The 27535-nt window shown below is 41.0% G+C and overlaps 3 protein-coding genes across 13 annotated transcripts in view; 2 read left to right on the top strand and 1 right to left on the bottom strand.

Annotated features, from left to right (window-relative positions):
• The window catches only part of setd2 (SET domain containing 2, histone lysine methyltransferase), a 53182-nt gene extending 35011 nt beyond the window's left edge, over window positions 1-18171 (bottom strand). The window contains exons 1-17 of one of the 3 annotated variants that reach the window (XM_046045528.1): window positions 18153-18171; window positions 16218-16339; window positions 13142-13163; window positions 8985-12994; window positions 8733-8864; window positions 7260-7388; window positions 6822-6945; window positions 6628-6705; window positions 6437-6534; window positions 6159-6291; window positions 5814-5948; window positions 4734-4862; window positions 3547-4575; window positions 3365-3413; window positions 2992-3280; window positions 2141-2864; window positions 1100-1225 (exon numbers count right to left, since the gene is read on the bottom strand). In XM_046045528.1, coding sequence (XP_045901484.1) covers window positions 1100-1225; window positions 2141-2864; window positions 2992-3280; window positions 3365-3413; window positions 3547-4575; window positions 4734-4862; window positions 5814-5948; window positions 6159-6291; window positions 6437-6534; window positions 6628-6705; window positions 6822-6945; window positions 7260-7388; window positions 8733-8864; window positions 8985-12994; window positions 13142-13163; window positions 16218-16246 — 7236 coding nt within the window. In that variant the 5' untranslated portion in view covers window positions 16247-16339; window positions 18153-18171. The other 2 variants (XM_046045527.1, XM_046045526.1) reach the window with 2 other exon arrangements.
• A 137-nt stretch (window positions 18172-18308) lies between these two features.
• rbm12bb (RNA binding motif protein 12Bb) lies at window positions 18309-23690 on the top strand. Of its 6 annotated transcripts, XM_046045532.1 has the most exons (3): window positions 18989-19052; window positions 21163-21178; window positions 21396-23690. In XM_046045532.1, the coding sequence occupies exon 3, from the start codon at window positions 21418-21420 to the stop codon at window positions 23320-23322; it is 1905 nt and encodes a 634-aa protein (XP_045901488.1). In that variant the 5' UTR covers window positions 18989-19052; window positions 21163-21178; window positions 21396-21417; the 3' UTR covers window positions 23323-23690. The 6 variants fall into 6 exon arrangements, with proteins under 6 accessions (XP_045901489.1, XP_045901490.1, XP_045901486.1 ...); XM_046045533.1 differs by lacking the exons at window positions 18989-19052; window positions 21163-21178 and adding an exon at window positions 18309-18398; XM_046045534.1 differs by lacking the exons at window positions 18989-19052; window positions 21163-21178 and adding an exon at window positions 18750-18765.
• A 108-nt stretch (window positions 23691-23798) lies between these two features.
• gra (granulito) lies at window positions 23799-27448 on the top strand. Of its 4 annotated transcripts, none has more exons than XM_046045535.1 (7): window positions 23799-24624; window positions 25519-25682; window positions 25781-25833; window positions 26080-26137; window positions 26435-26541; window positions 26649-26707; window positions 26961-27448. In XM_046045535.1, exons 1-7 carry the CDS (start codon window positions 24587-24589, stop codon window positions 26986-26988), a joined length of 507 nt encoding a protein of 168 aa, XP_045901491.1. In that variant the 5' UTR covers window positions 23799-24586; the 3' UTR covers window positions 26989-27448. The 4 variants fall into 4 exon arrangements, with proteins under 4 accessions (XP_045901491.1, XP_045901492.1, XP_045901493.1 ...); XM_046045536.1 differs by having other exon boundaries at window positions 23809-24624; window positions 25600-25682; XM_046045537.1 differs by having other exon boundaries at window positions 24592-24706.
• Window positions 27449-27535: the final 87 nt, after the last annotated feature.

Genomic DNA, 27535 nt, shown 5'->3' with positions numbered 1-27535 from the left:
GGAGGTAATGTCATGGCTTGGCCGTGCATGGCTGCTTCTGGAACAGGCTCATTAATATTTATTGATGATGTAACTGATGATGGTAGCAGCAGAATGAATTCAGAAGTGGACAGAAACATTTTGTCTGCCAATTTACGGAGAAATGCATTGAAACTAATCGAGAGGAAGTTTATCATGCAGCAGGACAATGACCCAAAGCACACTGCCAACAAAACAAAGGACTTCATCAGGGGAAAAAAGTGTAAGGTTTTAGATTGGCCAAGTCAATAATCAGCTGACCTTAACCCAATAGAGCATGCATTTCACCTCCTTAAGAGGGGAGAAACACCCCGAAAGAAACAAGAACTGAAAGAAGCTGAGGTAAAAGCCTGGAATAGCATCACAAATGAAGAAAGCAACAGTTTGGGTCACAGGCTTGAGGCAGTTATTGCAAGCAAGGGTTATGCCACCAAATATTAAATTATTAGTTATATTAAGTTATTTACTTTAAGATTATTTGTTCCATTACTTTTGCTCACCTAAGAATGCTGTGATCTAATACAAACGGTGATATGTCCTAAGTTGTTTAACACATCTAGATGTGAATACCAGGAAATAAAAGCTAAAATTCTGAACTCTCATCTCATACTCATCTTTTGATCTTAAACTCAGATGTCTTCGGTGAACAACAAAAACAAAGGAATTTGCCTTACCGTTTCAAAACTTTTAGAGGGGACAGGACGCAAGTGTGTCATTTAAAGTCCTTTAGTGCGGTCGCAGAATTGCAGTGTGAAACCAAACTAAAACTAACCGAATGTATCAAAACATGAACTTTGGTTCAGACCTTGGTGCAGACTTTCAGGTGTGAAAGCCCCCTTAAACTGCCTGATAAGCTGTAGCGTCCTTCAAAACAATCTTTAATGTGATCTCAGGCTGCTCAAAAATACAAACTCCATCCAATTAAATAATCACAACACACAAACATTTTGAAAGTAACACCAACCTTCTGTCCCTCCTTTCAAACCAAACCACCTTTCTTTCCTAAATAATATCCATAGTGTGTGTGTGTGGTTGTGAGTTATCTGTCCATGTGTTATGTTTTGCCCCATCATGTGTGTACCTGCTGGACAGTTTGGGATGTGACGATGGTGGTGACTGTGCCTCCCTGCTGCACCACCACTCCCTGCTGATGACCGGGATACACAGGCTGGCTATGCAGGTAGCTGGCTGTGGGTTCAGTGTACGCCTTCAGAGACACAAAGTACAATCCAGACATTCAGAAATCAGTTAGTGTGTGATCAGCATGTGCTGCAATGGGCCGTAGTGTTCAATGATGAATTATTACACCATAGTGGATTAATGATTTGCACCAATGCACAAGTGGAGATGGAAGTTCCCTTTCCCCCCCCCACTGTATTTGATTATTTTTACTGTATTCAGAGATTCTTCATTTCTTATGATTTGATCATGGTAATTAATCTGTACTAAATGGAAACTGCAAAAGAGCAGAAAATTAGATATTCAACAGTGAGAGCAATTAGAAAAGCTAACCAGATAATAGAGCAGGGGTCAGCAAATAAGTCTGGCATTGGGCCAAATTTTTCCAAGCCGTTATATGGCAGGCCAGAACAAACCATATGAATTCATGTGCGCGTTTAGCTCAGTTGGTGCAGTGCAGGACTCACGACGGGTAGGTTGTGAGATTGATTCCTTCTTATTGCGGATATTTTTTTCTCCCTTGTAAAACAAATTGAATAAAAGGACACTTTTGCACATGCTTACGTAAAGCAGGTGCTGCAGTGCGTGAGTGTTCCAGCGTTTGATCCGCATTCATAAACCTATGGGCATTTATTTTCATTTCCCTGAGAAAATTCAGGGGAATCCAATCATACGTTTACTGACGGCTTTTTCAGAGGTGTGTCAAGCAGGCCAGAGACTCTTTTGAATTTCCTTCAGAACTCTTCAAAAGTAAAAGCTCTTAATAAACTCGACATGAAGCATTGCTGCAATAAACGCTCTTGTGCTTTTATTTTAGAGGTACAATCACTTAAGAGGAAGTGCTTGTGTGAGTAACTGTTGCTGTCATGACAGATCTATTTCTGCACCAGCCGTTATCACCGCTTCTGGCCGACCACTGTCATAGAGGATATAATCACCCTACCTGTATGACCGGAGTGTTGGCCTGAGGATAGGCGGTGGGGATGCTGTATATAGTTTGGCACGGCTGGCCCTGGTAATAGATAGCCGTCTGTGTCTGAGCCTGTGCTGGGGCATACTGCTGTGCAGGCTGTGTCTGCACAGTCACTGCCTGTTGAGTAGTGGGATCCCAGACAGTGGTGTAGCTCTGCTGGCCCTGTAACGCAGGGGCCGCCTGGGCAGGTACAGAGAGGACAGCCACACCTGCGTCCTGGGTTGCTACAATTGGCTGGGCATACTGCTGAGGGTTGCCAGTGGTGAGGTTGGTGGTGGTGATGTGCTGAGAGAGATTAGAGACTGGAGTAGCCTGGGAAGTGGAGGATGGAGAGGTCAGTCCCATGTCTGAGATAAGACGCTGGGGAGGTGTCTGTTCATAGTTCATGGTGGGCTCAACCGCAGGGGTAGGTAGCAGTACTTTGCCGGCATTGGGGTTGGAGGGATCCACAAAGGTCTGGATGGGATATCCAGGAGGGTACGTGATGAAGCCAGGACTGGAGGCATAGGCCAGAGCAGGGTCATAAGCCATAGTTTGAAGCTGCTGCTGCTGCTGTTGCAGCTGTTGTTGTTTCTGGGCTTCCCGCTGAGCAACCTCCTGCTCAAACAGCTTTCTGCGCTCCTCTGTGGAGAGCTTGTTGCGCTCTTTGCCACCAGTTCCCCTTGGTGTCTTGTTGCTGTTAGACTGGTCAAACCTAAAAAATCCAAAGAACAAGATCACAGTCCAATGCCAAAACTTTACTACGAAAACAGCTGAACAAAGATTGCACTTCACTTGGAAGAATCTCTCGACAGTGTTCCCACAATCACAAGAATTCTCACCGTTCTTCAGTACGTCGGCTGCTCCTCTCGTAGGACGAGGGTGGCGGAGAAGCAGAGCGTCTCCTTCGTCTCTCAGTGCTGCGTGGAGTTTTGTCAGAGACTCGATCACGATCTCTTTCTCTGTCTCTGTCTCTGTCCCTGTCCCTGTCCCTGTCCCAATCACGGTCCCTCTCTCTGTCATAATCTCGGTCTCTGTCGCGTTCCCTCTCCTTCTCTCGCTCCCTTTCACGTTCTCGGCTACCAGATGTGGTGCGTGGCGTCAAGGCTGTGTCCCGATCTCGGCTGCGATCTGTGAGAAAATCAAATTAGTCATTAGTCATCCAGTAAAAAAAAATAAAATCTGGGCCAAAAACCAGCATTAGACTAAACTTACCATTTGCTTCCTTTTCCACCTGACTCTTCTTGGGAATTCTGTATACCTCCTGAAAGGACAAGTTCAAACTTCAGAAAACAATAGAACACAAACAGATAACTAACAGAAAAGGGATAATACTTCACATTTCTATGAATGTTTAATAATTATATCTGCCTTTTAAGGGGACTATTTGAGCTCACCTTCAGATCCTTCCAGCTTTCCAGAAGCCTGGCAGCCATGCCACTAATGTCCAAAGCACTGAGTTGGGGCTCCTGACTCCTCTCGCTCTCCACATCTGAGACACCTTCCTCTTCATCCTGAGAAGGAGTTCCTATCACGGATGGGTCCACAGGGGTTGCGGTGACCTCAGAAGGCATACTGACCTCTGGGGTCTCAGAGCTTGGGGCTGCATCAGTGGTAGATTCATCAGGTTGCGTCTCACTGCCAGGAGGTTTCTCATCCTCTTGTGTCTCTGCCTGGGCTTCCATATTTTCTGAAGGCTGCTCAGGTGGCAGATCAGCAACCTCTATTTGGATAGGCTGACTCTCCTGCTCGAGAACTTTATCGGTGGGCTGATCTCCCTCTTGTTCCGTCTTTTCTGTCACTGCCTGACTGGTCTGCTCCTCTTGGCTCTCCTGTTCTTCACTAGGCTCTTTTAGCCCCTCAAGTTCATCTGTCGGACCCTCACTGGTGTCCTCTTTCACTTCAGTTTCCTTCTCCAAATCCAACTCCATTTTTTCTTTAACCTCCTCAGTTTGAGTCTCTTCCCGTTTTTCCACTTTCACTGGCTCTTCCACCGTTCCTTTCGTTGGCTCTGCAGCATCACACGCTGGGTCTGCCTTCAACTGTTTGCCGTCAGGAAGTTCTGCATGTGAGGATTCATCTTCTTCCTCATCATCGTCCTCCTCCTCTTCCTCCTTCCCATCAGATGCTTTGCTCGTGTCAGAGAGTGCGCTGTCCAGACTGTTTTCACTGATGATTTTAAGGCGGCGGTAAACAGCAGGTTTGGCGGTGTCACCATCCAATTCTGGTCCCAGTTTGGTGGAGGAACCATCAGGAGTGTTGAGGGGTGTTTGAGCACGGGAAGTGTTCTCACTAGAGTACCCATCCATCTCAACAGGCTGAGGGAGAGTTTTTGTTTGGGCCCATCGCTGAATAAAGGTGAGGACTCTGCTCTCCTCCAACATGTTCTTAGTAGAGATAGGCAGCACAGCCAAGGTCTTCATAATCTGTAAATAGAATGGATTATCAATGATCAAATGGCAAATGGCTGTGTATATGACCATACAGGCTAAGAGGATTTTAAAATTCTTAGTTACTTCAGTGGAATGTGACACAATTATGAATTGTGTATGAATTATGAATGTTTTAATTTAAGTGTTGTTACCTCTAACTGCAGTTTGGTGTTATTGGCGCTGTTGCCTTTAGCTTCAGAAAGCTCCACCATGAAGATCCACAGCAAAGACAATCCATGATGGTCCAGGAACTGCTTCAGGCATGACGGATTTTGAGTATCCTGTGCAACACAAACATATATTACATACTGCAAATGATAAAAAATATCAACAACATGAACGAGGCAGCAACTACTCAGTCTTCAGGGCTCGACAATAACAGTGGCCCGATGGCCCGGGGCCCGGGGCCAGTAAAACATAACGACGGGACAGTTGAACTAGCAACTCACTGGCCCAATTGGACCAGTGCAAAAACATTAGTATTTAAAAAAAACAAAACAACAAAAACAAACAAACTCAACATCCTGCTGTTTTGCAGCTCTTGGCACGCACCGGTGTCCAGTCCAGAGTTGTAGTTATGTGACGAGAGGTTGTCAAATATTATTTCTCTAATCTCAATCATGCGGCAACCTCTGGGTCGAAAGTGAAACCATGCAGACGGAACTTAAAGCTGCATTCTCTCTAACGGCAGCAGGGGGCGAGTTCCATTAGAAATAATGGTAAAATGTTGCTACTCAGCTGATTTATTACCACAGTAAACACTTTTAAATGAGCTTATGGTCTCAGTCGCTAGTTTCACGTCTTCTTCAACACAGCATGATGTTCATTTTACTATAAAATGGTCCTATTTAGGGGAAAATAGACAATAGGGACTACCTTGTGATTGACAGGTCGCTACCATGGCAACCTGTTCATCAGGATAGAGGCGACTGTGTCCGCTGCGCTGTGTACATTTTTCATAAATGGTTGTCAGCAGGAGAGCACGTCATGTTTGAGTCTGTTAGTATGTTTTGTTTTAAAAGTAAATTGTTTTGTTAACCTTTTTATTTTTTATAAATTTAACTGTGATTACATTTTTGTTCAGTTTTTTTATATCCAGGATGTATGTAATAAACGATTAAAGATGTTTGGAAGGAGGGACAGTAAAAATTGTCTTCGGGCAAGTAAGTTTCAAACCCACTGGCCCGGTGGGGCCAGTTGCAAAAAAGTTTAACATTGAGCCCTGGTCTTACTTGTATGAGCTTGAGGCAGATGAGTTTCTGCTCCATCGTTTCCACTCGGACCATTAGCCTGCAGAGAGACACCACCTGTTTCTCATCATACAGGCCTTCTCCATTCTCCAATAAGGCCTCCAGCTCCTCATCAACCTGAGGGAGGACAAAGTGATGTCAACGTCAAAAATAAAAAAAAAATCTTGGAGAAACTTGTGTAAAAAAAATAATATAAAAATTGATTGTATGCCAATTTCAGCTTATTCATTATGTTAATGTGATCGAAATGTAACAACGTTAACATTACTGCCAGCCAGGTGTAAACCAATGTCAAGACACATTTCAAATATGACTGAAAGAACTGACCGTGGTGAGAGCACTCTTTCGGCTGCGGTCTTTCTTCATCTTCCCTCCAGCCGCCCGAACACTAACTCTGTTCTCCCCACCCAGGAAGCCTCTGCAGCTGGGCGCTCCACAGAAGCATTTCTGTGCTTCTTTGCTGTAGATAAAAATGAAACAAAGGGGAAATCACCATGGTTAAACCATCAGTTATACGCATAAATAAGCACTCTTTATGAACATATTCAACTATATATTATTGGGATGGGGGGGGGGGGGGGGGGGGGGGGGGAGAGTAAAAGTACCCGTATCTCTGGAACTGGTAATCAAATGTCAGTTCTGTTCCTGCAGAGACAGCCTTGGTGGTGAAGAACCCAACTCTAAGCTGTCCATTGACTGTCCACTGGAATATGATAAAAGTCATCATCAGGCTGGTCAGCTTTCAGTAAGTTAACTTGAAAGAGTATTATTAAAGTGCTTTATTTTGCCACTGTACCTTTTGGGTCTCACAGTTGGGCTCGCAGCTATGGTTCATAAACCGAGAGCAATTACCCTTCAGTGTTGCATCAATGATCTGAAGAGACATAACGCAATGTCAAGTATTTGTGCCAGCCACTATACCTGAAATATTAAACCAAATTGCAGTCTTAAGATAAAACAGTAATTGTAATGTGTTGTATCATTGCTTACCTCATTATTCTTTAGAGACATGAAGTAGTAGTGGATGTTCTTATTGCGTGCATATTCTTTGACCCTTGTTTTGAACTCCTTGTGGTCCAATACCTCCCCGCAATATTCCAGCACAAAGGTGTTTCTGTGACCGCAATAAAAACAATCACATGTAACAATCATCTTGCCTACATTTTCAACCACAACATTTAAGAACATAACTGCCATACAAAGCTCTGATTAAGGTGGTATATTAGCTTTATGTCTGTTTCCACAATGTAGATGATACCATCCTTACAAATGACTATATATACTGTAACTGCACAAAGTTTGAAACAACAACAAAAACAACTTTACTGTATAATCCAATAGAGTAGCCCCACAATATGAATTAATTTTAATGTTAAATTCTAGAAGGAGATTTCAAAATGTTGTACTAAAAGCTTTTAAGAGGTTTACGGAGTCAAGTCTTTAGCTGCCCGTAGTCCCCAACCCTTGTCTTCTGTGAGGATAACGTCAAAGTCTGCATGTTGTTTCATCTGAAAGCGTCGATTAGAGCAGTAGGCTCCATTCAGGCACCGTGAAGAGCTGAAAAAAATAAAAATGTTAACATGAATGTCAACAGGCTCCTACACATTTTTGATTGCACTTTACATTATTTACTAACACTTTCTTTTTTATGGGCTTAACTTTGTTAGTTGGATTTGCAAACAGAATGATTTATACAGACTCTTATCCAACTCTTAGGTACACGATGTTATTAGATTTCCTGATGCTAAAGTAGTAAGGTAAAGTAAATTTGTCAAGGTGCAGAAAATGAGATAAAAAAGTATTTGAACCTTTTAAAAAAGCTGAGTTCTTATATATTGCCTAGGGGTGACCCCGAATAGTCAAAGATCCAAAGATATAATAATAATAATAAACTAGGATTAAACCATTTTTGCTATATGGGGGTGCTCAAGGTCTGATTTTACATAGAACTACCCGTTTTCTCCCAATAATTTAATATACATCCTATTATGATGTAAATATCAACATATAATACTGTAAATAAACATGTGAAAACAAAGAAGCTTTTAAGAAATCTTTTAAAAGTGTGTGAATAAATCCAGAATTGTAACCCTAACCCTTAAGGGCGTCAGTGGCGTAGTATGTGTGTGGGGTAGAAGAGGGAGACTAGTAGGGCTGGACCCAAATATTCGACCGTTGGGTACACATTCGATTTTCAATTTTGAGATTCGATTATTGAGGGTTTTTTTCGTGCGCCTGACCTCTGCTGACAGCAGTGAACGTAACACTCCAGTTCACATCAAAGGGAAAACTAAATGAAGCCCTCCACTGTGTGGGAGCACTTTAAACGGAGTGATGACAGCAGTAGTGTGGCAGTTTTGCCGTTTATTAATTTTACAATTGCTTAATTTCATTACAGATCAAAACATCAAAAAGATTTCCTACATTTTAAAATTAAACAGTAGCAAAACTGTAGGCTGGAAACAAACAAACAACAACATAATGAACATTTAGTCGCTATAACAAAAGTTAAAAGTGAAGCTTCGAAGCTCCAAAAATTACATTCGGGCCAGCGCTAGAGACTAGACCCGGGAGGAACCGTGTGTATGCAATTGTCAGCAAGTCAGCGGACACAACTCTGCACAAGAGTGGTAAATGGCAGGTGAGCAGAGCAGAGAGAAAAGGGTCAACAATAGGCCTCAGTTTAGCTGGAAATGTGCAGTGTAAGTTTCACTGACTAATGAACAGAGACAGCAGCTTTGCAGCTTCTCGAGATTAAAGCGGAGATACCTTGTGTAAAAACCCCTGACATACACAGATTCAACTATAGGCAATTCTTGATAATTCTTATTCGACAATGTAAATCCTAAATTGGGGACAGCTCTAATATCGTCACAGCTTCATCTGTAATAATTAACTTACCACTCAATCATCAGCAGCCGGTTTAAACAGTCTTCCCCGCATGCTAATACTCCCCTTGAACGTTCCTCTCTGGGCAGCACTGGGCACTCACATTGCATTCTTTTGATATCTCGATGAGATTTGCTTTTCTTTCTGCAGAAAACATTAAAAAGATTTCAAAGCTCAAGCCTGAAAGTACTTAAATGTTCTATTATTTATTTTTTTGTACAAACAAAACATTTGTTTTGTTAATTAGACTGGACAACACCTTACCTCTCAGTCAGGTACAGGTTCTCCTCAATCAAGTCAAAGTAAGGGGGCATCTTCTTAGACTTGGAAGACTCTCTCCATTTATGGGCATCTTGAAAGTCTTGCAGAGTGAGCGTTGGACGTTGCACCTCAGCTTTGACTTGAGTTTCCTTAGAGATGTCAGTCTCTCCCTGACGCTCCCGCTTGCCTGCCGGCCCAGCTTCGGCCTCATTGTCAGAGTCTGACTCAATCTCTGGACGCCTTTTCTTGGGAGGGCCCCGGCCTCTGTGGGGTCTAAAACTGTCTTCTCTAGGGGGGTCTGGCACAGCAGGGCCCCTGCTGTTGCTGCTTATTTCATGACCTTGTACAAAGCTTGATGAGCCAGGAGTGTTAGGTCCACTGCATTCAACAGCTGTTTTACGAAGATTAGATAGTTTATGCCCACTGTAGTCGTCATGGTCATTAGTTAGGGAGTCAGGATGGATTTCGCCTGCAGGATCCTGATAATGCTCATGCACATGGAGGTAGGGGTTTCTGTTAGTCTGCATGTTTGGGGATTGGTGGTTCCAGGAGGCATTACTCTGCACATGCTCCTGTTCCTTGGGAGAGATTTCTGTCAGTTTAGTGTTGGGTAACTGTGGCCCATGACTGCTATCAGGCTGCTGGTATGTACTACTGGGTTGTTCTGGTTGCGAAAAATCCCAACCCAGGCTGAATCCGTTCTTGTCATTGATATTGTCAGCACTGGAGAAATCATCGTGTTGGTAATGGGAGTAAATCCTTTCACCTCTGCTGCTTAGATTATGCTGTTGGTGCCCTTGCTCACACTGTCGGGAATTATCAAGGCTGGAGGCAGGATCTGTAGTACTTCCATGGGCACCGATATGACCAGCCATGTAAAGCTGGGCACAGATGGAGCTGGAACCCTCAGAGTGACTGGTGCTATCAATCATATTACTCTGGGACTGACACAACATAATGCTTTCAGATGAATCATTTACACCAGTACATGGACCACTGGTCTCCACGCATGCAGTGGAAGGACTCCCCTGCTTTTGTTTTGGGACTTCACTGATATTCACATCAGCTGCTACATTAGCATTCTGCAGTTCTGAACTATTCATTGCAGTGCATGGAGAAGCTCCTGTGTCCTGTGTATCCATTGTTAGGGAAGAATTCTTTGGCACCACCACCACAGAGTGCAATCGTTTTATAGCCTCGCCGCAATCAGAGTCGTACTCAGAGTTATCACTATCACTGGCCTCACTCTGTCCTCCGAATGCATTCTGATTGAGTGATGTTGTCTTACTCAGTTTGCTATCATGAGCACTGTCCTTGGATTTTTCTTCATGACCATTCCAACTATGCATTTTTGCAGCTTTATCGACCTGTGATGCATCATTTTGAGCAACACTCAGTTTTAAGTCACAGGGGTTAATAATAGTGCTCGCCTGTGAAGGCTCACTTTGGTCTTTGTAGTTATCGGTCATGGACGTGCTCTCTGAGCCAACTTCCTGCATTGACATCTCAGTCCACTTTGCCAATTTGGAATGTTTTTCAGGTTCTTGCTGAATAGTATTGTTAATGTCAGAGTTACTGTCTGTCTGGTTACTGTCTTTAGAAAACTCTATTTTTTTGACAGATATCACTTTTTTAACAGCAGGCTTACTCTCTACACAAAGTATCCTCTGCGAATGATCACTCTCTGAGGTGTCCTGCCCAACAATATCCCACCGGGACTTTTTGGTAGTACTGCTGCTCTTTGTCACAGTATCTGTATTTTGTTGTTCAAGTGTAAGCGGATTCTTAGATTCAAGACATGATGAATCAGATTTGAGCAGCACACTTGTGCCACACTGCTTGTCAACTGTCGGACCTTTATTCGGCTCAACAATCTCTGGTTTAGTGTTCTGCTGGACATCATGTGTGACAGATACATCTGCTGTATAAAGTAAGGACATTGGCCCTGGTGCACAGTCCACAACTTTCTTGTCCTGGATGCACATTATACTATCATTACTACTGCATGAATATAAGACAGCTGCATTTGAGTTCACATGTGGTCGGTTATTACAAGAAAGGCTATCCTTCACATTGGTCAAGTTTTCCAGGGCGGAATTTACATGCTTTAAGCTTTCACTTGAGGTTATAGCTGAGGCATTTTCATTCTCAACTTCAACACCTGACTTTGTTTCTTTTGATTTCTTGGACGACGATTCTTGCAGACTCTTATCAGTGCATGAGACAATCTCCTTAAAATCCTGATTACCATTTTCATTTCCACCTTGTTGGTTATCAGATTTTTCTTTTTCACACAATTCTGTGTTGTTTGCACGTGATGGTGCCTTGCCGGGGCTGTGAAATAAGTCATTTGATTCTCTATCATGTCCACTAGTTTTCACAGATCTAGAAGGCAGCTTCGAGGCTGGCCTACTGGTTTTCTTTTGGGAGTTTTTACAGTTCTCCTCTGAGCCAAAGCTTTTGTCAGAGGTCTGTGATTTTCCCTTATGATCTGCCTCAGAGTCACTAGAGCTGCCTTTTTGGCGTTTTTCATATGTTTGACAGTGAGTATGCATACTGGAAGAAGAAGATTTGTGATGGGAGCTAGATTTATGGTAACTGGAGTCCTGATCAGGTGAGCATTTGCGCTGGGAATCAGAGTCTGATAGTCGCTTTGAAGTCCTTTCAGACTTTGAAGATTGTGTTCTTTTATCCAACTCTGAGGAGTGAGGAGAATCTGCAGATTTAGAGGCCTTTTCAGATTTTGAGTAGGAAGATGATTTTGACTCTTTATATGAGGTTGCATGGGTAGATGACCTGCTGGAGTCACTTGTCCTCGTCCTTGTCTTCCTATGGTCATCCTCAGAGTCAGAACTGTCCCGAGTTCTGTCGGTGCGAGAACGAGAACGTCTTCTCTCTCTGCGTGGAGAACTCCTGTGTGATCGCCGATCAGAATCATGATAGTATGACCTTTCAGAGCGGCATCCTCTGTCACCTCGAGATCTCTCTGACCGAGAGTGAGATGAACTTGTTCGAGACCCTCTTGATCTAGACCGTGATCTAGACCTGGACCTTCTACGATCTTTGTCTGATCGAGATGAGCGTAAAGATGTGTGTCTAGAATCACGGTCTGATTTCGAGTAACTAGAAGACCTTTCATGATTCTCTGACCGCTTACAGGAACTTTTTTCCTTTTCCTCCACGTGTGAACCCGAGGAAGACTTTTTTATCTCTTTGTTTCTGCTGTCAGAGTTCGTTTTACTTTTGGAGTCAACAGATTTGCGACTGGAAGACATCTGGACTGAATCTCCATCAGATTCTGAGCCAGGGGCTGCACTATTAGTTTGGGACCTGGTTTTCCTTTTGTATACCTTACTGTCCTGCTCAGCACTACTGGAACTCTCTCTGTCTTTTCCTGAGGAAGCCGCTGGCTTCTTGAGGCTAGGGGTTACCCTTGTCTCAGAGTCTTCAATGTACGTATTCTCAGAGGGGCAGACACTGGCGACACTCTGAGGCTGGGGTATTGGGAATTCAGTTACACTCTTCCTTGTTGATTTCGGCAGAATCTGCAATTCAGAGGATTGGGGTTCCTCTGGCACAACAGGTGTTGGCTTCTTTTCAGTTACAGAGACACTAAGAATTTGCTTCTTAAAATGCATCTTTGCTAAGTCCATTTTCAGTTTAGTGGCTGAGGAGATTTGTGTTTCAGACAGTGTGTCTGCTATTGATGTTGGCACCATTGGTGTCTGCTTTTGCTCAGTTTTGCTGTCTGTATCCTGCCCGCCTTTGTCTGAGGTGGACTGTGACGAGGCAGGGAGAGGTTCAGCGACAGACTTGTCAGGGCTGGCGGGGATGAAGAACAGGCTCTGCAGTGGCTTCTTGGTCGGTGCAAAGCTGAAGGACACTTTCTGACGACCCTGATCCTCTAGGTTGACCTTCATCTTGGTCCCTTTAGGCAGGAGATGGTTGGATAGCATGACTCTGGGAGACAAGCTTTTGATAAGAGCTGCCTTGGATAGGCCCTCCACCTTCACCTAAAATTAAAGAGAGACCACAAATAAGGCTGTAACCTGAGTACTGTGAGAATCATGAGACATTCCTGTTGTATCATAACAAAGGTTGCTTAAATGCTGATGAAAACAGATAGTAACAATCACTGATTTTGCTTAGTTAAGACTTACCGAGGCACCACTCCCCTCCTCTCTGTGGTTACATTAGAACATCATGGGAACAAAAGAGAAGAAAGAGAAATCAATTTACACAGTTCATGCAGCACAACATATAACTACTTTAAGACAATCAGGAGGGATATGAATATATGAACATGTCCCTGAACATACTGTGTGTGCTCCTAATTGTTAATGACTTCAAAGCACAACATCTGTTGTCCAGTCTACAACAGCGTTAGGTGTACTCTTTCCACTGCCTTCTGTAATTTGTATGTTTTCCAAAATCGTGAAGTTAAAAAGACCTGTTTTACTATTACTAAGCATTGTTGAGATTTATCTCCATGTTTAAGTATAGAAAATACTGATAATACAGAGAGCATTTTTGAATTTCATCTAAACAACGGTTGTCATTTACAAATAGTAGTGAGTGACAAGAAATCGAGATGAATGGCTAACATGTGACAAAACTCCTAGGATACATCCCAGTGCTTTGCAGTCATATAGTATCTAGGCTACATGCTCACGTTGGTGCAGTGAAGAACAGACAGTGACAGGAATTAATGGATTTAAATGGCAGGTAAATGGCAGGAAATCCTCATGTGCCAGTCAGGTATATTGGCCCACTGACTACACATATTACTAGAGTTTCCACTATGTTTTACACGGAGAACTAACCATTGGAATAGCTGAAAGAAGGGAATGGCCGGCCACAGTTAAACAAAATCAATTAAAAAGGTGTTATTTATTTAAACAGAAGAATAAAAGTATAGTGCCTTTTCATTATGAACTTACGATCCATCCATAATCCATAGATGAGCTCCAAGCGTTTCGAACTGTGCCATATCATGCAGTGGAAATGAAGCACTTGAGGGCAAATTTGGCTAGGAGCACATTTTCTTGGTCTCCCACTCAACAGATAGCTGTATGTAATATGCCAATATCCACACAAGTATAATAATATCAACTTCAGCTTCATTTTAACTAGAGCTCAGTTTCAAATAATGTATAAGTGAGAATACTGGATATCTAAAAGATATTTGGTATTTAACCCAAGCTGGATGTGGATTCCTTTAGAGAAATATCCCCTCAGAATATGATCTGGTGCACCCATAGAAAACCCATGCAAACATGAAAGGCGCATGCAAGCTACGCACAGGACTGCTATTCAGCCCCAGGATGTGTCTCTTATTTTGAGGCTACAGTGCTAAACAAGAACCACTATGCAGAAAAAGACAACTACAGACCTCTGTAGATAATCAAATATGGGTCCAATGAGCCTCCACAGTAATAGCCTAGCTTGCAAAGGCTGGACTAAGTCCCTACCAAAAATGTACATTGCACTATAGATGGTGTGCTTCACTTTGTCACATGATACAATCCCTTCAACACCACTGAGACACCAAACAAAGCCATTAGGGCTTATAAAGTAAAGGCCATATGAAACTAATATGATCTGTATGATAGGCTAAAATATATTTTTGCATACGCATGCATGTGTATATATACAATTATGTACGCTAAAAAGGAAAACCCGGCATACAAGAGCCAAGATACCTGCTCAATCACAAGGACTTCAACTAGTATTCTTTTCTGTGGACATGACTGTAAAAGTATTTTGACATTATTATATGTTTAACTTTAGAAAATGATGTAGTTAGTCAACATTACACATATAAAATATTGCATCATCCTTCATCTCTTCTCTTAAGTCTTCAGCAGTGGAAGCCTCTACAGTCTGGATTCTGCATATTTACATTTGCCAAATTACTGCTGAATGTGGTCAAAGGTTAGGGTTATGGACTTGGATCTTTCTATTGTTAGGTTCCATCACTCTTTAAAGAGAACACTGAAACGTCTGTGTTGACGGGATGAACATGGGTTTAAATTATTTTTCTGTGATAAATTCTGTTCTATCCATTTCAGATTTATTCTAACCCCTAAACCTAAGTAAGCAGACCGTAAATACACCAAAACAAACTGTAAACAAAATGTAGAGTATATTTAGATGATCTGTGAAGGTCCATAAACAAGGGTGATCCGTGAAGGTTTAAACCAGGGTTAAAACAACCTTAGCAACTAATAACCTGACCAACTCACATTGAATAGCTTGACCCATTGCTGAGAGTAGCAACTGGTTATCAATTCAAAAAAAAAACAACTGAAGCAATAAAAAAAAAAAAAAATCACCCACAAACACAGAGATTTAAGTATTCATACAAAAAAAGAACAATTGGGTTTTTGTACGTCCTTTTGTCCTATTAAAAGTGTCTGTGTTTTCCTTAGGGTTGGCTCAATATGGGTGCAGGGAAACAACTGGGTCATTCAATCCTTTAGGATTTCATTTTTTCCTTTTTCTCTGTGACCTTCAAAATGAGACACTTCTGCAATGACATTCTGTTATATAGACAGAGCTATAACAAGCAGCAACAAATCAAGTGATTAATGGACTGGACCCACTAGTCTACGAAATGCACCCTTTTAGTTTAACATCACAGAAATATTTTTTACACCAAATGTCTTCCTAACTGTAGTGCACAACTGTTTCATGTTTCAGTTAGCAAACAAAAAAAAAGTGAGCATAACATCCAATACAAAGGCTTATGGTCATCCATTGCTCCAATACTGTGACATAAAACTAACTGATAACATTTCTTTCCTACTAATAATGTAGTGATTTTGTTCATCAAGGAGAATTAAAGTACACATCTTTACTTCACTAGGCTACTGTATACTCTATGTGGCAAAAGTGCACAAATCCCTATCTATATGCTGGCCAGTCACAAATAACAACATAAATAGATAAAAATAAGTGAAGACAAAATGTTATCAGACTCCTACATTTAAAGAAAAATAGCCAAACACCTTTTGCAGACGACAGTCTTGTATTTACAATTGTCAGTTGTGTTTAAGAGGACTTAGGATGACCTTGAAATCAACATGTTTCACAGTAAATTGGTGCCAGAAAGATCTAAACAGACTGCACCCAAAACAAAATACAACTTGGTAACCATACAAAAATGATTCCCAAATTCATATCAAAATACTCTAAGCAAGACAACAGTGAGTTGCATTTTGTGCTGTCTAATACCTGATTTCTGACTTGAGCAGAGTGTCCATTGAGAAACTCGTCTAGGATTAGAAGGCCTGAAGAGGCTGCTGGCCAAGAATAATCCAAATCAGAGAAATGACACCTCCAAAGTGACGCCACACCTGACAAAAAGAAAGATAGGGTTGCAATGAACTGAGTCTTGCCCACAACGGCTTACAGCTATTCTGTCAGGAACTTTTGTAATTTTGACATCATTGACATCTGATAAAAGTCCTACAAATGCTGAAATTCAACTTTTAAATAGTGGGTCTGGCTTGTGCAAAACAAATTGTATGTACACCATGTCAAAAAATACATGGTGTCACATGCTTTGTACCATTCAGCCGAATTCTACAGGCATCCCTTCCTGAGATTCCTGTTATCTATCGTTGCCAGTTGCACGTCTTAATATTTACTGTGTAATGAGACAAAGACTCCCCTTTTCTCAGTTTGGTGGGCTGTTAATCTCTACTGCTGCCGCTTTAGATGGATCAAGGCAACCGCATAAATAAAAGGTTACGTTCACCTATGTTATAAATAGTGCTATAATGGTCGAAGATAGATGAAAAACATGGATGTAGGACGAGTAGAGAACATGCATCTCATTATTAAACATGTAAAGCGCAAGCTAATGGCCTGCAGAAAACGAAGCATATCTGCAGAATAAGGATTTATATAAAACAACACGTCGACACTCTTGTGAAAACCAACGGTTTGAAGCAAATTAGTAAACTAACTAAAGCCTGGCCTGAGCGGGAGGATTGAATGCAGCCAAACATGGCCTTTAAAAGGATGATTACCCACTATGACAACGAGTAGAGGATGTGTTGAAAACATATCAATTAAGTGACATACTTTATCAAGATTTGCTAACCAGTCACACTACACATTTTATATAGTTAGTAAACAGGCAGGTATTGTCACATTAATTTAGCTATTCGACTGTGGCGCTGGTTTATAAAACAGATCAGAACCAGCTAAGCTAACTTGGGGAAGCTAACAGAGAGCTTCCGTAGGCCATCTTTAAAGATAGCGTTAGCTCGTGTTGTGCTATGTGTATATCATGTTGTTAATGTTGAGTACTGCACAATTTTCTGCTAGGAAATGCCATCAATATCAAGTGTAACTGGTATTATCCCAGTTAGAGGAAAACAATCAATGTTTGTGTCTATAAACGAAGACAGCTAACTAGCCAAGGAACTCTACTAGCAGCAACAGCTAACGCTAGCTAGATCAACTTAGCTAACTCTGGCACTGTAACTAGCAGGCTAACGTTACTGTTGTTAACTTGTGTTTTACTTGTCGATCTTTGATCTGTCACGAATATGTTAAGTCATAATGACTATGGGTTTCTCAACTTGTAGGGAGCTCATAACTTTTGTAATTAAATGAATTAACAGGAAGGCTTTGATATACATTTCCGTTGTAGGATATAATGGACCCGTGTACTAGAGTCTCGGCACCCGGCTTTCCTAGCATGCTAGCTAGTGTTTTGTCTTACTTGTGTGTTAGGAAGATGGTTAAACCACAGTTAACGTAATGCTAAGTAAAAATCATCGGTTCACGAGGTACTCACTTTACGAAGTGCTTAAGGTCACACGGTTCCCCCATCTTCGAAATCGCCTGTAATCGGCCCTTTGTAAAACATCAAGCAACAATGTATGCCGACGTCAAATCCATACGGAGCTGTCGGAAATGATCGTCGGCTCAGAAGCTCTGCTACTGCTGCGCCCCAGCTTCAGCCTGGGTGAATGTTGGTACTATCGAGCTAGCATGAGCTCACATAGTTAGCCAAGAGTTGGACGAGAGATCGAGAACACACATGATCACGAAAGCCAAGCCACAGACCGTGTCTTCATTTGGTCAAGCTATAAAGTTACAATAAGACTGGCGACCCGATCTCCTTAAAGGATAATGAACATGTCTTTGGAATACCTTTTTATTCCACACACTGATTCTCACAGTGTCTCTCTGGCTGTAGCTGCTGTGTTCAACAGCATCACATGATGTGGGAGAATAGCTGGCGCGAACCCTGGAGCGCACTGCAACCACCGAAATAAACAAATGAGACTACAGAAAAACTGAAAGCCCCAGTTCTATTATGTTTAATAAGCAACGAAACAGCGAGGCAGAGAAATGAGAGCGCAACCTCGGGCCCCTACACCGAAACCACTTTCCTTGGTCTGTATTTCACTGTGGCTACTGAATTAAAATATACCATATATAACGTTACAGATACAACACAGGGGTTCTTGCCATACATTAAATTGTATGTACTGACGTGCAGCTATCTTGTTTTTTTTATTTTGTGCCCAGGAAATGCGTGCTGTGGGAGAGTTGGACTTGGATAGAATATTGTTACATAATTCACAAGTCTGTCAGTGAGTAACTAAGGTAAATTTAGGATTATGACTAGGACACACAGGATTCAAGGCAACATATCGTTAAAAAAAAAGCGTCATACGGTACGGAAAGTGTTGAGAATGTGCTGCTAGGTTGAACGTTAGTAGGTTCAATGTAGTGAAATGGAAAGAGAGTGGAGCTAAAGGTATGTGGGAGATACAAAGAGACAAACAATATCATGTGAGAATGGCTTTATTTAAATAATTAAATGAAACAGATTTAATATCCAGAAACGCGTTATGGGGTATGATGTTTTACACTCATGGACAATAGGGGCGGTATGCACCGTCGGATTGCAGCGCGTTATTTGAAGCACGGAAGAAGACGAAGAAGAAGAATCTTCGAGACGAGAGCGAAACGAAGCTGAACTTAATTGATCTGAAAATATCTGTTATTCTCGATTTGTCACGAGAATCTGTGCTTGTCATTCCTGTAAGTTGTGTCGTCGGCCAGGTAGCTATTATGTGTTATTAATGGAAAGCGCATTGTCATTGCCATCAGATGAGCTGAAGCTAGAGGCCTAGCTGGCTACATAGCTAACGTTAGCTCAGCTCGACATTTTGCTAAGCTTTGTTTGGACGGAAAGGACGTTTGCCACCTTCTTAAAGACGTACATTAGCCAAGTGAAATTGCACACGACGTTACAGTAATGTCAGATTGTGCACGTTGTATCACGTGAAGATATATAACGGTGAAATAAAGGCGTTGTTAAAGGTGGCGCTGCGTGAGTTGTGTTTTTGGTTAGCTTAACGTTAGTTGGGGTGGCACTGTTCTTCAGTGAACTTGTAACGTTAATGCCCGCACGGTGGATTTAAATACGTGGATGACCAATTTGAGGATCCTCGATTTGCTAACAGGCCATTGCTCGGATTAACCAAATCGCCAGCCTTCGGAAGGAACAGCTGTGGTCGAGATTGCCAAACAAATCAATACAATCCATATTTGCTGCCATGAATGGAATATTTTGTTAGACGAATAAGAGCAACGCAGCGATGGAGTGGACGAACCGTGTCAAGACATCCTCATTTCAGCACTCCCCTGCAAGTGCGCAGGAAAGCTGATGTAGTTGTGCGTCCTTTGTTGCTAGTATGTTTTGGCCAGGAACGTGGTGTGCTCCATGGTGAAGAGTCTTTCCTGTCAGAACTACTTGTAGGTGGAATATATGACCTGCTAACTGATCCAACACGGGACTAAACAGAAGGAATAAGTATCTCCGCCATGGATAAAATATTGTCTTATGAGCAAAAATCATAATTATCATGAGTTATGAATGGGGATGTGTGTTTTGTTGGTTGACGTTCTTGATCACTTAGTTTTTAAAATTGAAAGAATTTAGAAAAAATATTACAAAGCTCAAAAATAGCTGAATGCTTTGGGAAGTAACTGCCACTAACAGAAGGGATTAACCAGATGGTAGTTATTTAGTTTAAAAATGAGAAACCACTAGTATTGTCTTTATCATGCTGTGATGGTTTTAATGGGACAAAGGTGGGCTGCAATTAGCACAGCCGTACATTTTTGACTGTTGGCATTTGGTAAGGCAATAGATCTTGTTTAGAGATCAGTGTTGTAAATGTACAAGTTACAAAGTTATAAAAATGATCACTTTTGTTGCGTTTTTGGCTTGTGGTGGTGCTGATATGAGAACGGTGATATTGTACTTGCTGCGTAGTTGCTGTGTCTCAGTTGAAGAACTGGCTTCTTCCAAGACTACATTTCAAGACCAAATGGATCAACAAGGCTGTCAAATGCATCGGGAAAAAATCTTGTTCAGCCCCTGGGGTTATTGATCACATTATTGGCTTAATAAGTGGAAATAACTTGGAGATAAACTTGAAAATTTCTGACTTACCATTGTGATGGACACCTGGATGCAGCATTATTGTTGGGAAGGCATCATAAACATAAAATCAGGGCTATGGTGAATCCTCTGTGGACTGTTGCTTTCTGGGAGGGGACACATTTTCAGTCTATTAGTCTTCAGGCTTCTGAAGATTACAACTTTATCAGCTGTTTTTTTTTTTTTAAAGAATTGGTCTTTAAGGCATTTCATTTGCAAGATGCATATTTGTTTAGATAAGTTAAGCTAGTAGTGATTTTCAGATCAACAAATGCTTTAGTTGAATTATAAGTAATGGATTTGAATAATTAAGATTCAAGTATGCGAGCTGTGCGCAACATTTTCTTATTTAACATGACTGATTGATTGATTCTAGTGGTTTGATTAAAAGGTAAATGTAGATCTAGGGCAAAAAGGAAAATGATTGTGCCATATAGATTTTGTGTTGCTTTGCCAGCATTGGATTGCATTTTAGAATGTACTGGTGAATGCTGTGGCATTGGTGTTTTCAAAAATATATTGAGTAATGATAAAGTCAGGTTTGGGAAAGATTCATGTGGAACTTGGTTGGATTGAATTGAACAGTAAATACATTTAGGTTGGAATTGTTTTGAAATGTGGTTTGTAGTTCATATTCTTGATAAATCTAGCTGCCATTTCAATGAAAGGCAGATTCTTTAAGTTCAATATTTTGTGTTTCAGCTTTCCACTCCAGAGCGTGAGATAAAGTATATGTTAAATTGTTATGTTAACCTCACCGATTGGAATTGGTTGGTTTTTAAAAAGAGTTGTGGGCTTTGATCACTATGGTGTCCCTTGTCTCTGGTGACTCCTCTCACATTGCTATTCCATTTGAGTGGTGTTATATTGGAATTGGCGCTGAGCTAGAGAAGCTCAGTTGGCAATAATGCTGTTCTATACCCTTCTGTCTGCAGGTGCTGTTGTTTGTGCTTCAGCATGGCGGTCGTCATCCGTTTACAGGGACTGAGACTCACAGCAGGCTCTGAGGATATTCGCAAGTTCTTCACTGGCCTCAAAATTCCAGATGGAGGGGTGCATATAATTGGTGGAGAGCGAAGTGAAGCTTTCATTATCTTTGCTTCAGATGAAGACGCACGAAGAGCCATGACACGGTCAGGGGGTTGCATTAAGGGTGCATCTGTTACATTGCTACTAAGTAGCAAAACAGAAATGCAGAGCGTCCTTGAAAGAAGTACACAACATGTTGAGCTAGATCAAAAGAGGCATCTTGAGGAGAACACAAGACGCACTAGAAGATCTGTGGACCCTGAGGTGGGCCGGAGATCAGGTAGCAGATCGGGTCATACCCCTCCCCCCCAGCACCAGAGGGCTTCAAACACTGATGACTTCTTGTATGTGTTTCTGAAAGGATTGCCTTTCTCTGTGACAGAGGTGGAAATCCATGACTTTTTCTGTGGTTTACATGTTGATGAAATAGTCTTGTTGAAGAATGGATATGGTGCGAAGAATGGGAATGGTCTTGTCAAATTTGCAACAAGAGAGGATGCATTTGAAGGCCTGAAGAGGGATAGGAGGTACATTGGGTCAAGGTATGTGGAGGTTTCCACAACAACAGCAGATGAATGGCGTCGGGCTACTGGTAAAATGTCAATTGCTGTCAAATCGTACGACAACTTTGAAAGGGAGAGATCACCTGTTCGCAACCAGAGGAATCCACAACATCCCACAAGGTCACAATCTCCTATGGCTCAGAGGCCCTTTGCTCCTTCTGAGGATGAGTACTGCGTTTTGTTGGACAATCTGTCCTATGCAGCTGAAAAAGAAGACATAAAAATGCTTTTTCGTAATGCAAAACTTGAAGATGACCAGATCCTGCACTTAATTGGCCTTGATGGGAGAAGAACTAGATCCACATTTGTGCTGTTCAAGAGTCTGCGTGACTATTGTGATGCCTTAAGTCACGAAAAAAGACTGTTTCTCAACCGATGGGTTTATACACGCCCAATCTCAAGAGAGAAAATGATCGCCCTTCTGGAATCTCAGAGCATGGATGTCAGCCCTTCTGGAAACACTGAAAAGTTTCAGGAGACACCTCCATCTCACCCCGGTGATGCTTATGACTCTGAGAAAGTGTGTCTATTTGTGCGGAACTTGCCATTTGATGTACGGAAAGTTGAGATCATGGATTTCTTCTTTGGGTTTAATATCACAGAGGACAAAGTGTTTGTGCTACGTGACCATAAAGGAGCTGGGGTTGGAAAGGCTTTGGTTCTCTTCCGGTCTGAGGCAGAGGCTATGAGTGTACTGTCTCTCAACGGACGAAGGTTTCTGGGGTCAGAAGTCTTACTGAAATGCATTTCACGTTCTCAGATGCGGCAGTTGGGTGTTGAGCCTCCAATGGTGCAAGAGCCACTGCCGAGGGAGGAGCAATACTTGAGCAGGAGAAGCGAGGCATCCTATCACACTGGTGACACTGAGTACCCTGGGTTTGGGATTCCTCGTGACGGTAATATACCAATGACTAATGTAAAGGCTCGTATCCGTGGTGATTATGAGCCTTTTGCCGTAGCCCCTTATGCTCCACCAGACAGAGGTAATGGCGTTCGTGGCGGCTTTGGTGCCTCGGTGCAGAATCTTGATGGTCCCACCTGTGTAAGGCTAGTTAATTTACCATTCCAAATCAGAAGCGAAGAAATCTATGACTTTTGCTATGGATATCGAATCATCCCTGGATCGGTCTCACTGCAATATGACCAGAGGGGAAAACCTCAAGGCTCTGCGACTGCAGTATTTGAGTCCCGTCCGGAGGCGTTAACAGCAATTGAGGAACTGAGTGGAAGACCAATCGGCCCAAGAAAAATACAGCTTCTACTTGTGTGAAAGTGGCATTGCTCTTCATGGCACCCAGCATGCCCTAGCAGTAAGGTTTGGACATATACACAATGTTAATTGAAGCAAATTTGATTTATGGGAAGTACTGCATTTTCTTTTTCTTTTGAATTCATGTGCCATGGCTAAATATGTAAATGTAAATTTAGCTATATATTTTTAAACTGCATTTGTTTTTATCATAAGGTAATATAGTCTGACTATATGTGGGTTTTCTCTCAGTGAAATATTAGATTTTTGGTTTTTTCACATCTTTCTCATTTTTGTTTAATTGTACTTACAACACTGTGTGGAAAAAATTTACAATTCATTGTACTATGTGGTGATTGTGAGTGTTTTTATAAAGACACATACCTGTAGGTTGTCAGTTTTTCTTCACAGATCTGTCACAGTGCAAACAAATTTTGCCTGCTGACATAAACGATGTGCATATAAGTGCAGGTTTACAACCAATTAAAACAGATCAGTTACTGATAACTGTCTCTGTTCATGATTAAATATTAAGTTGCTATATACAGTATTTGCCTTCTATAAAAATCCATCAGTCCAAGAGGAAGATTTATGAAGGACATAATCACTAGCGAGAGGAACAGTGACCACTGGGAGAATCTAAAATGTGGACCATCTCACCAGTAGAACAAGAGGATTTTTTTTATATCAGAGGGAGGGTATGAGCTCAGTATTTGAATTAGTTTGGTTAAAAACTTCACTGATGCCACAATGTACATGATTATTCCTCATCTTTGGGTGTACAGCAGATATAAGAAGTTATAAACCTACAACATTTAACACCTAATGGCACTGAAAGATTTAGGTGCTTGGAATTGTCCCCTATATTTGTCAACAGTACACTGTTTGCTGTTGAAATGCCGTCTCTGAAAGGTCTTAGTGCTTAGACTCTAAATGAAAACAGTTGCAGAATTCCAGCAATGGCAGAAATTCCATTGCTGGAATCTCAGCACGCAATCCATAAGCGATGTATGTCCCTGTAATTATATTGTGTGGCAAATTTTAAACCATTTCCTGTTGAAAAATGATAATGGAATTTTTGTAGCATTTCTGACCATCACACTTTCACAATAACATGTTGGAAACAAAATTAAACAGCCACAAATGTTTTGGAAACGCACAATAACGAATATAAGCCTCGTGCTTATTCAGCAAAAAGTTTACCCACTAATGAATGGAGCTTTTATTTTGAAAGTCTTTCTAACCGGAGGTTATGGTTTGCTTTGACTGGCATGACACCGATTGAATGAGCAGTCCGAAAACCACGCAGAGGGAAATTACCAGGTGAATAATTAAACATAATGTCTTCTTTATAAAGTAAAACGACTACATCGAGAACTCGTAACTTTCCCGTATGAGTTATTAGGTCAGTCACCCGCTGATTTTGCAGTTGAAACTTATGCATCATTAAGCTTAATTTGTCGTCATTTTACTTAACGTCAGCTTGTTTACACTTAACAGTCGTATGTGGTTGTGTTTATGTTAAAATCCGAAACCGTGTATGATCATTATAGCCACTTTGTCGACCGTTAGTAAAGCAGTTATTCGTAAACGTTAACCGCTAATGGTAGCCGCTTGCCGTTATCATGCAGTCCATGGCTTACACAGAAGTCTGCCATGAAACACTTTGTGATGAGCAACAAGCATTTTCCACCTGTTTCCAAAGTTGCTTCTTTAATCCACAATTATGGTAAAAAGAGTGTTAGAAAACGAAGTGTTAGCAGATAATGAATTAAAAGTTAGCTTACCTGCTTAAGCTAATGGGGCCAATTTCAGTCGTTTCTGTTAAATATCTCACGTTAGCTGGCATGCTACACTCAGCCAGAGTCATCCCTGGTCAGTGACTGCTAAATGTTTTGTTTCTTTTCTAGTAGTTATTTTTTGTAATTAGCTCCACTAGCGAAGCCCACAGTTACTGTCAAATTATGTAGGATACTTATCATGATTTATGAGCTAGTTAATACTATTTTCAGTGACAGCTATACATTGGGAAAGCTCAGTTGAAGCCTGAGATTAGCATAGATAGTAACCCCCAAACATTTCTCAGGCACTTTTGAGTAAGTTGTAATAATTCCTGTCATGCCGGTGGCTTTGACCCACTAAAGGACCCCTAAAAGACTGCACTTTGGAAAACATTGAAAAGTAATCTATTGAAACCTCAGTGATGTCTGCCCGTAGTAAAACAACACTATCCAGTATAAATGTGACGAGCAAGCCGTGTAGTGGGGTTAAAACATCTTTGAACCTTACTGACACCAGAATGGAGGTATCAAGGAGAAGAGTTCTCCAGAAACATCTGGAGCCTGCGAGGCCCCTGCGTCGCTCCCTCCAGGTTGACATTGGTAAGCAATCCACACCAGCTGGTCTGACTAACGGGAATGGATCCAAGGTGTCACTTTATTCATGCGTGCTCATGTGTGGATTCTGTCTCTTCATTTAGAGCCCAAAATAAATGCTGCTACATGTGCACAAGCACTGATGGAGGAAGAAGAGGTAAGAAATCCCAAAGAAGACAATATTTGGGGGTTGCAAACTTAGTTATTTTAATTAGCTATTATTCTGTCAATTATCCCTATAATTAATTATCTTTAAAACATTGCGAAAAGGCCTTTCACATTTTTCTTTCTTTACACACTTCCCATTAAAATGACTTTAAGTAAGCCATTTGCCTGTGAAGCAATTGATTTAGACAAGATAAAGTTTTCTAAAACAATTTTTGCTTAATTGTGTGCTTGATAGTCAAAAATTGGCATAGAGCAGTTCTACAGGATTGTCAACCTCCACAAACAGAAAGAAGGTAAGACACATGCTGGACACTTACATGTTTACTTAAAGCAGGGAGATTATTTTTTTCAAATTGTAATTTACAGTTGTTTGACATAAGGCTGCTGTATTGTCAGTGTAAGTAAATATAAAGAATATTTAATGCCTGATTTGAACTCTTTCATAATGGTGATTTGATTATTTTTTTTTATATGTATAGGTGTGTGTGGGTGTAGGTAGAGGGGGAGAGAGCCTATATATATATATATATATATATATATATATATATATATACACACACACATACATACATTGTTTTGTTTTTTTGTAGGCAGAATATCTTACTCAAGAGATTTTTTAATTGGTCTGGCAAGTTGTCCTGAGGCCAGGAGGAAGCCGGAATTCTTGCCAGAGCACCCCATAGTCTTAACCGAGGCAGTAAGTTGGGTGTTTGTATTAAATTTTTATTGTGGCATCCTCACAAAATGGTCAAAATAATAACTGTGCAGCTTGGATTGAATTATGTTTCTATGCTATCATAACAGAGAGACGTTAGGCATCTAAGGCTTCATGAAATGAGATGCAACGAGGAAAAAGAAGAAACGTGAGTTTAATTAAAAAATGCGAACTCAGTTTATCAAACCTTTTCGATACTCTTGCTAATTATACAATCAGTATAATTATTTTTAAATATATAACTCACTCTTTACTGGTTCTGACTATCATTGTTTAACTGTATTATTTACTATGGGTCTATGGGTGCTTTTTACTATGTTGAATTCTGTGTGGTAACTTAATAAAGTCACAAAGATGAAAGGTATAGAAGATTATTTGTTAATATTATTTTCTGTTTTTAGGATGGCAGAAAGGCTTCACTCACCATAAGACATTTGCACAGGTGTTCGCTACCCCAAACAGTGTTTCTGTTTTGTTTTCTCATCTTTTGTCGTGGTGAATTTAATTTGACTTTAAACTAACATTTAAATATGCATATTTTTTTTCATTTTTAATGAGACTTATAACAGTTTGGGGTGATAAGACTAAACACCACTTTATTTGCTTAAGTTTGAGTATTGCATTTTTACTTGTGTTTTTCTGCTGTGCACGCTTTGTATTTATATTTTGTAAACATTTTCTAAACATACGATATTAATGCCTACTTTTCAGCTGTGGTAGTCATCACTCCTCATATTAGATTCATAAAACAAACTCTACCTGAAGTGACAGTGGTCAAAAAGATGTTTGCCATCAGCTGTATTAGCTGGGGTTACAATATCATTGTGATGTATTGTGTCCTACTGAACATGTTGACTTCTTGTCTTATAAAGGACAGTTTGGATCAACAGTTTGTTGTGTTGACATTTTATTTCTGACATGTCATGTAAACTTAAGGCTGTAATAATTAATATTTTTATATTAACAATGTATCAAA

The sequence above is a fragment of the Micropterus dolomieu genome, linkage group LG03 (genome assembly GCF_021292245.1).
Source record: "Micropterus dolomieu isolate WLL.071019.BEF.003 ecotype Adirondacks linkage group LG03, ASM2129224v1, whole genome shotgun sequence".
NCBI lineage: Eukaryota > Metazoa > Chordata > Actinopteri > Centrarchiformes > Centrarchidae > Micropterus > Micropterus dolomieu.
This window is presented reverse-complemented; position numbering and strand designations above follow the sequence as displayed.

Coding starts and splice junctions, on each gene's coding strand:
- rbm12bb (XM_046045529.1), top strand. CDS start 19,575: ATGGAATATTTTGTTAGACGAATAAGAGCAACGCAGCGATGGAGTGGA. Junction 19,673..21,395: donor ACTCCCCTGCAAGTGCGCAG/GAAAGCTGATGT, acceptor TTCTGTCTGCAG/GTGCTGTTGTTTGTGCTTCA.
- gra (XM_046045535.1), top strand. CDS start 24,587: ATGAGCAGTCCGAAAACCACGCAGAGGGAAATTACCAG. Junction 24,625..25,518: donor ACGCAGAGGGAAATTACCAG/GTGAATAATTAA, acceptor GTCTGCCCGTAG/TAAAACAACACTATCCAGTA. Junction 26,542..26,648: donor CCATAGTCTTAACCGAGGCA/GTAAGTTGGGTG, acceptor CTATCATAACAG/AGAGACGTTAGGCATCTAAG.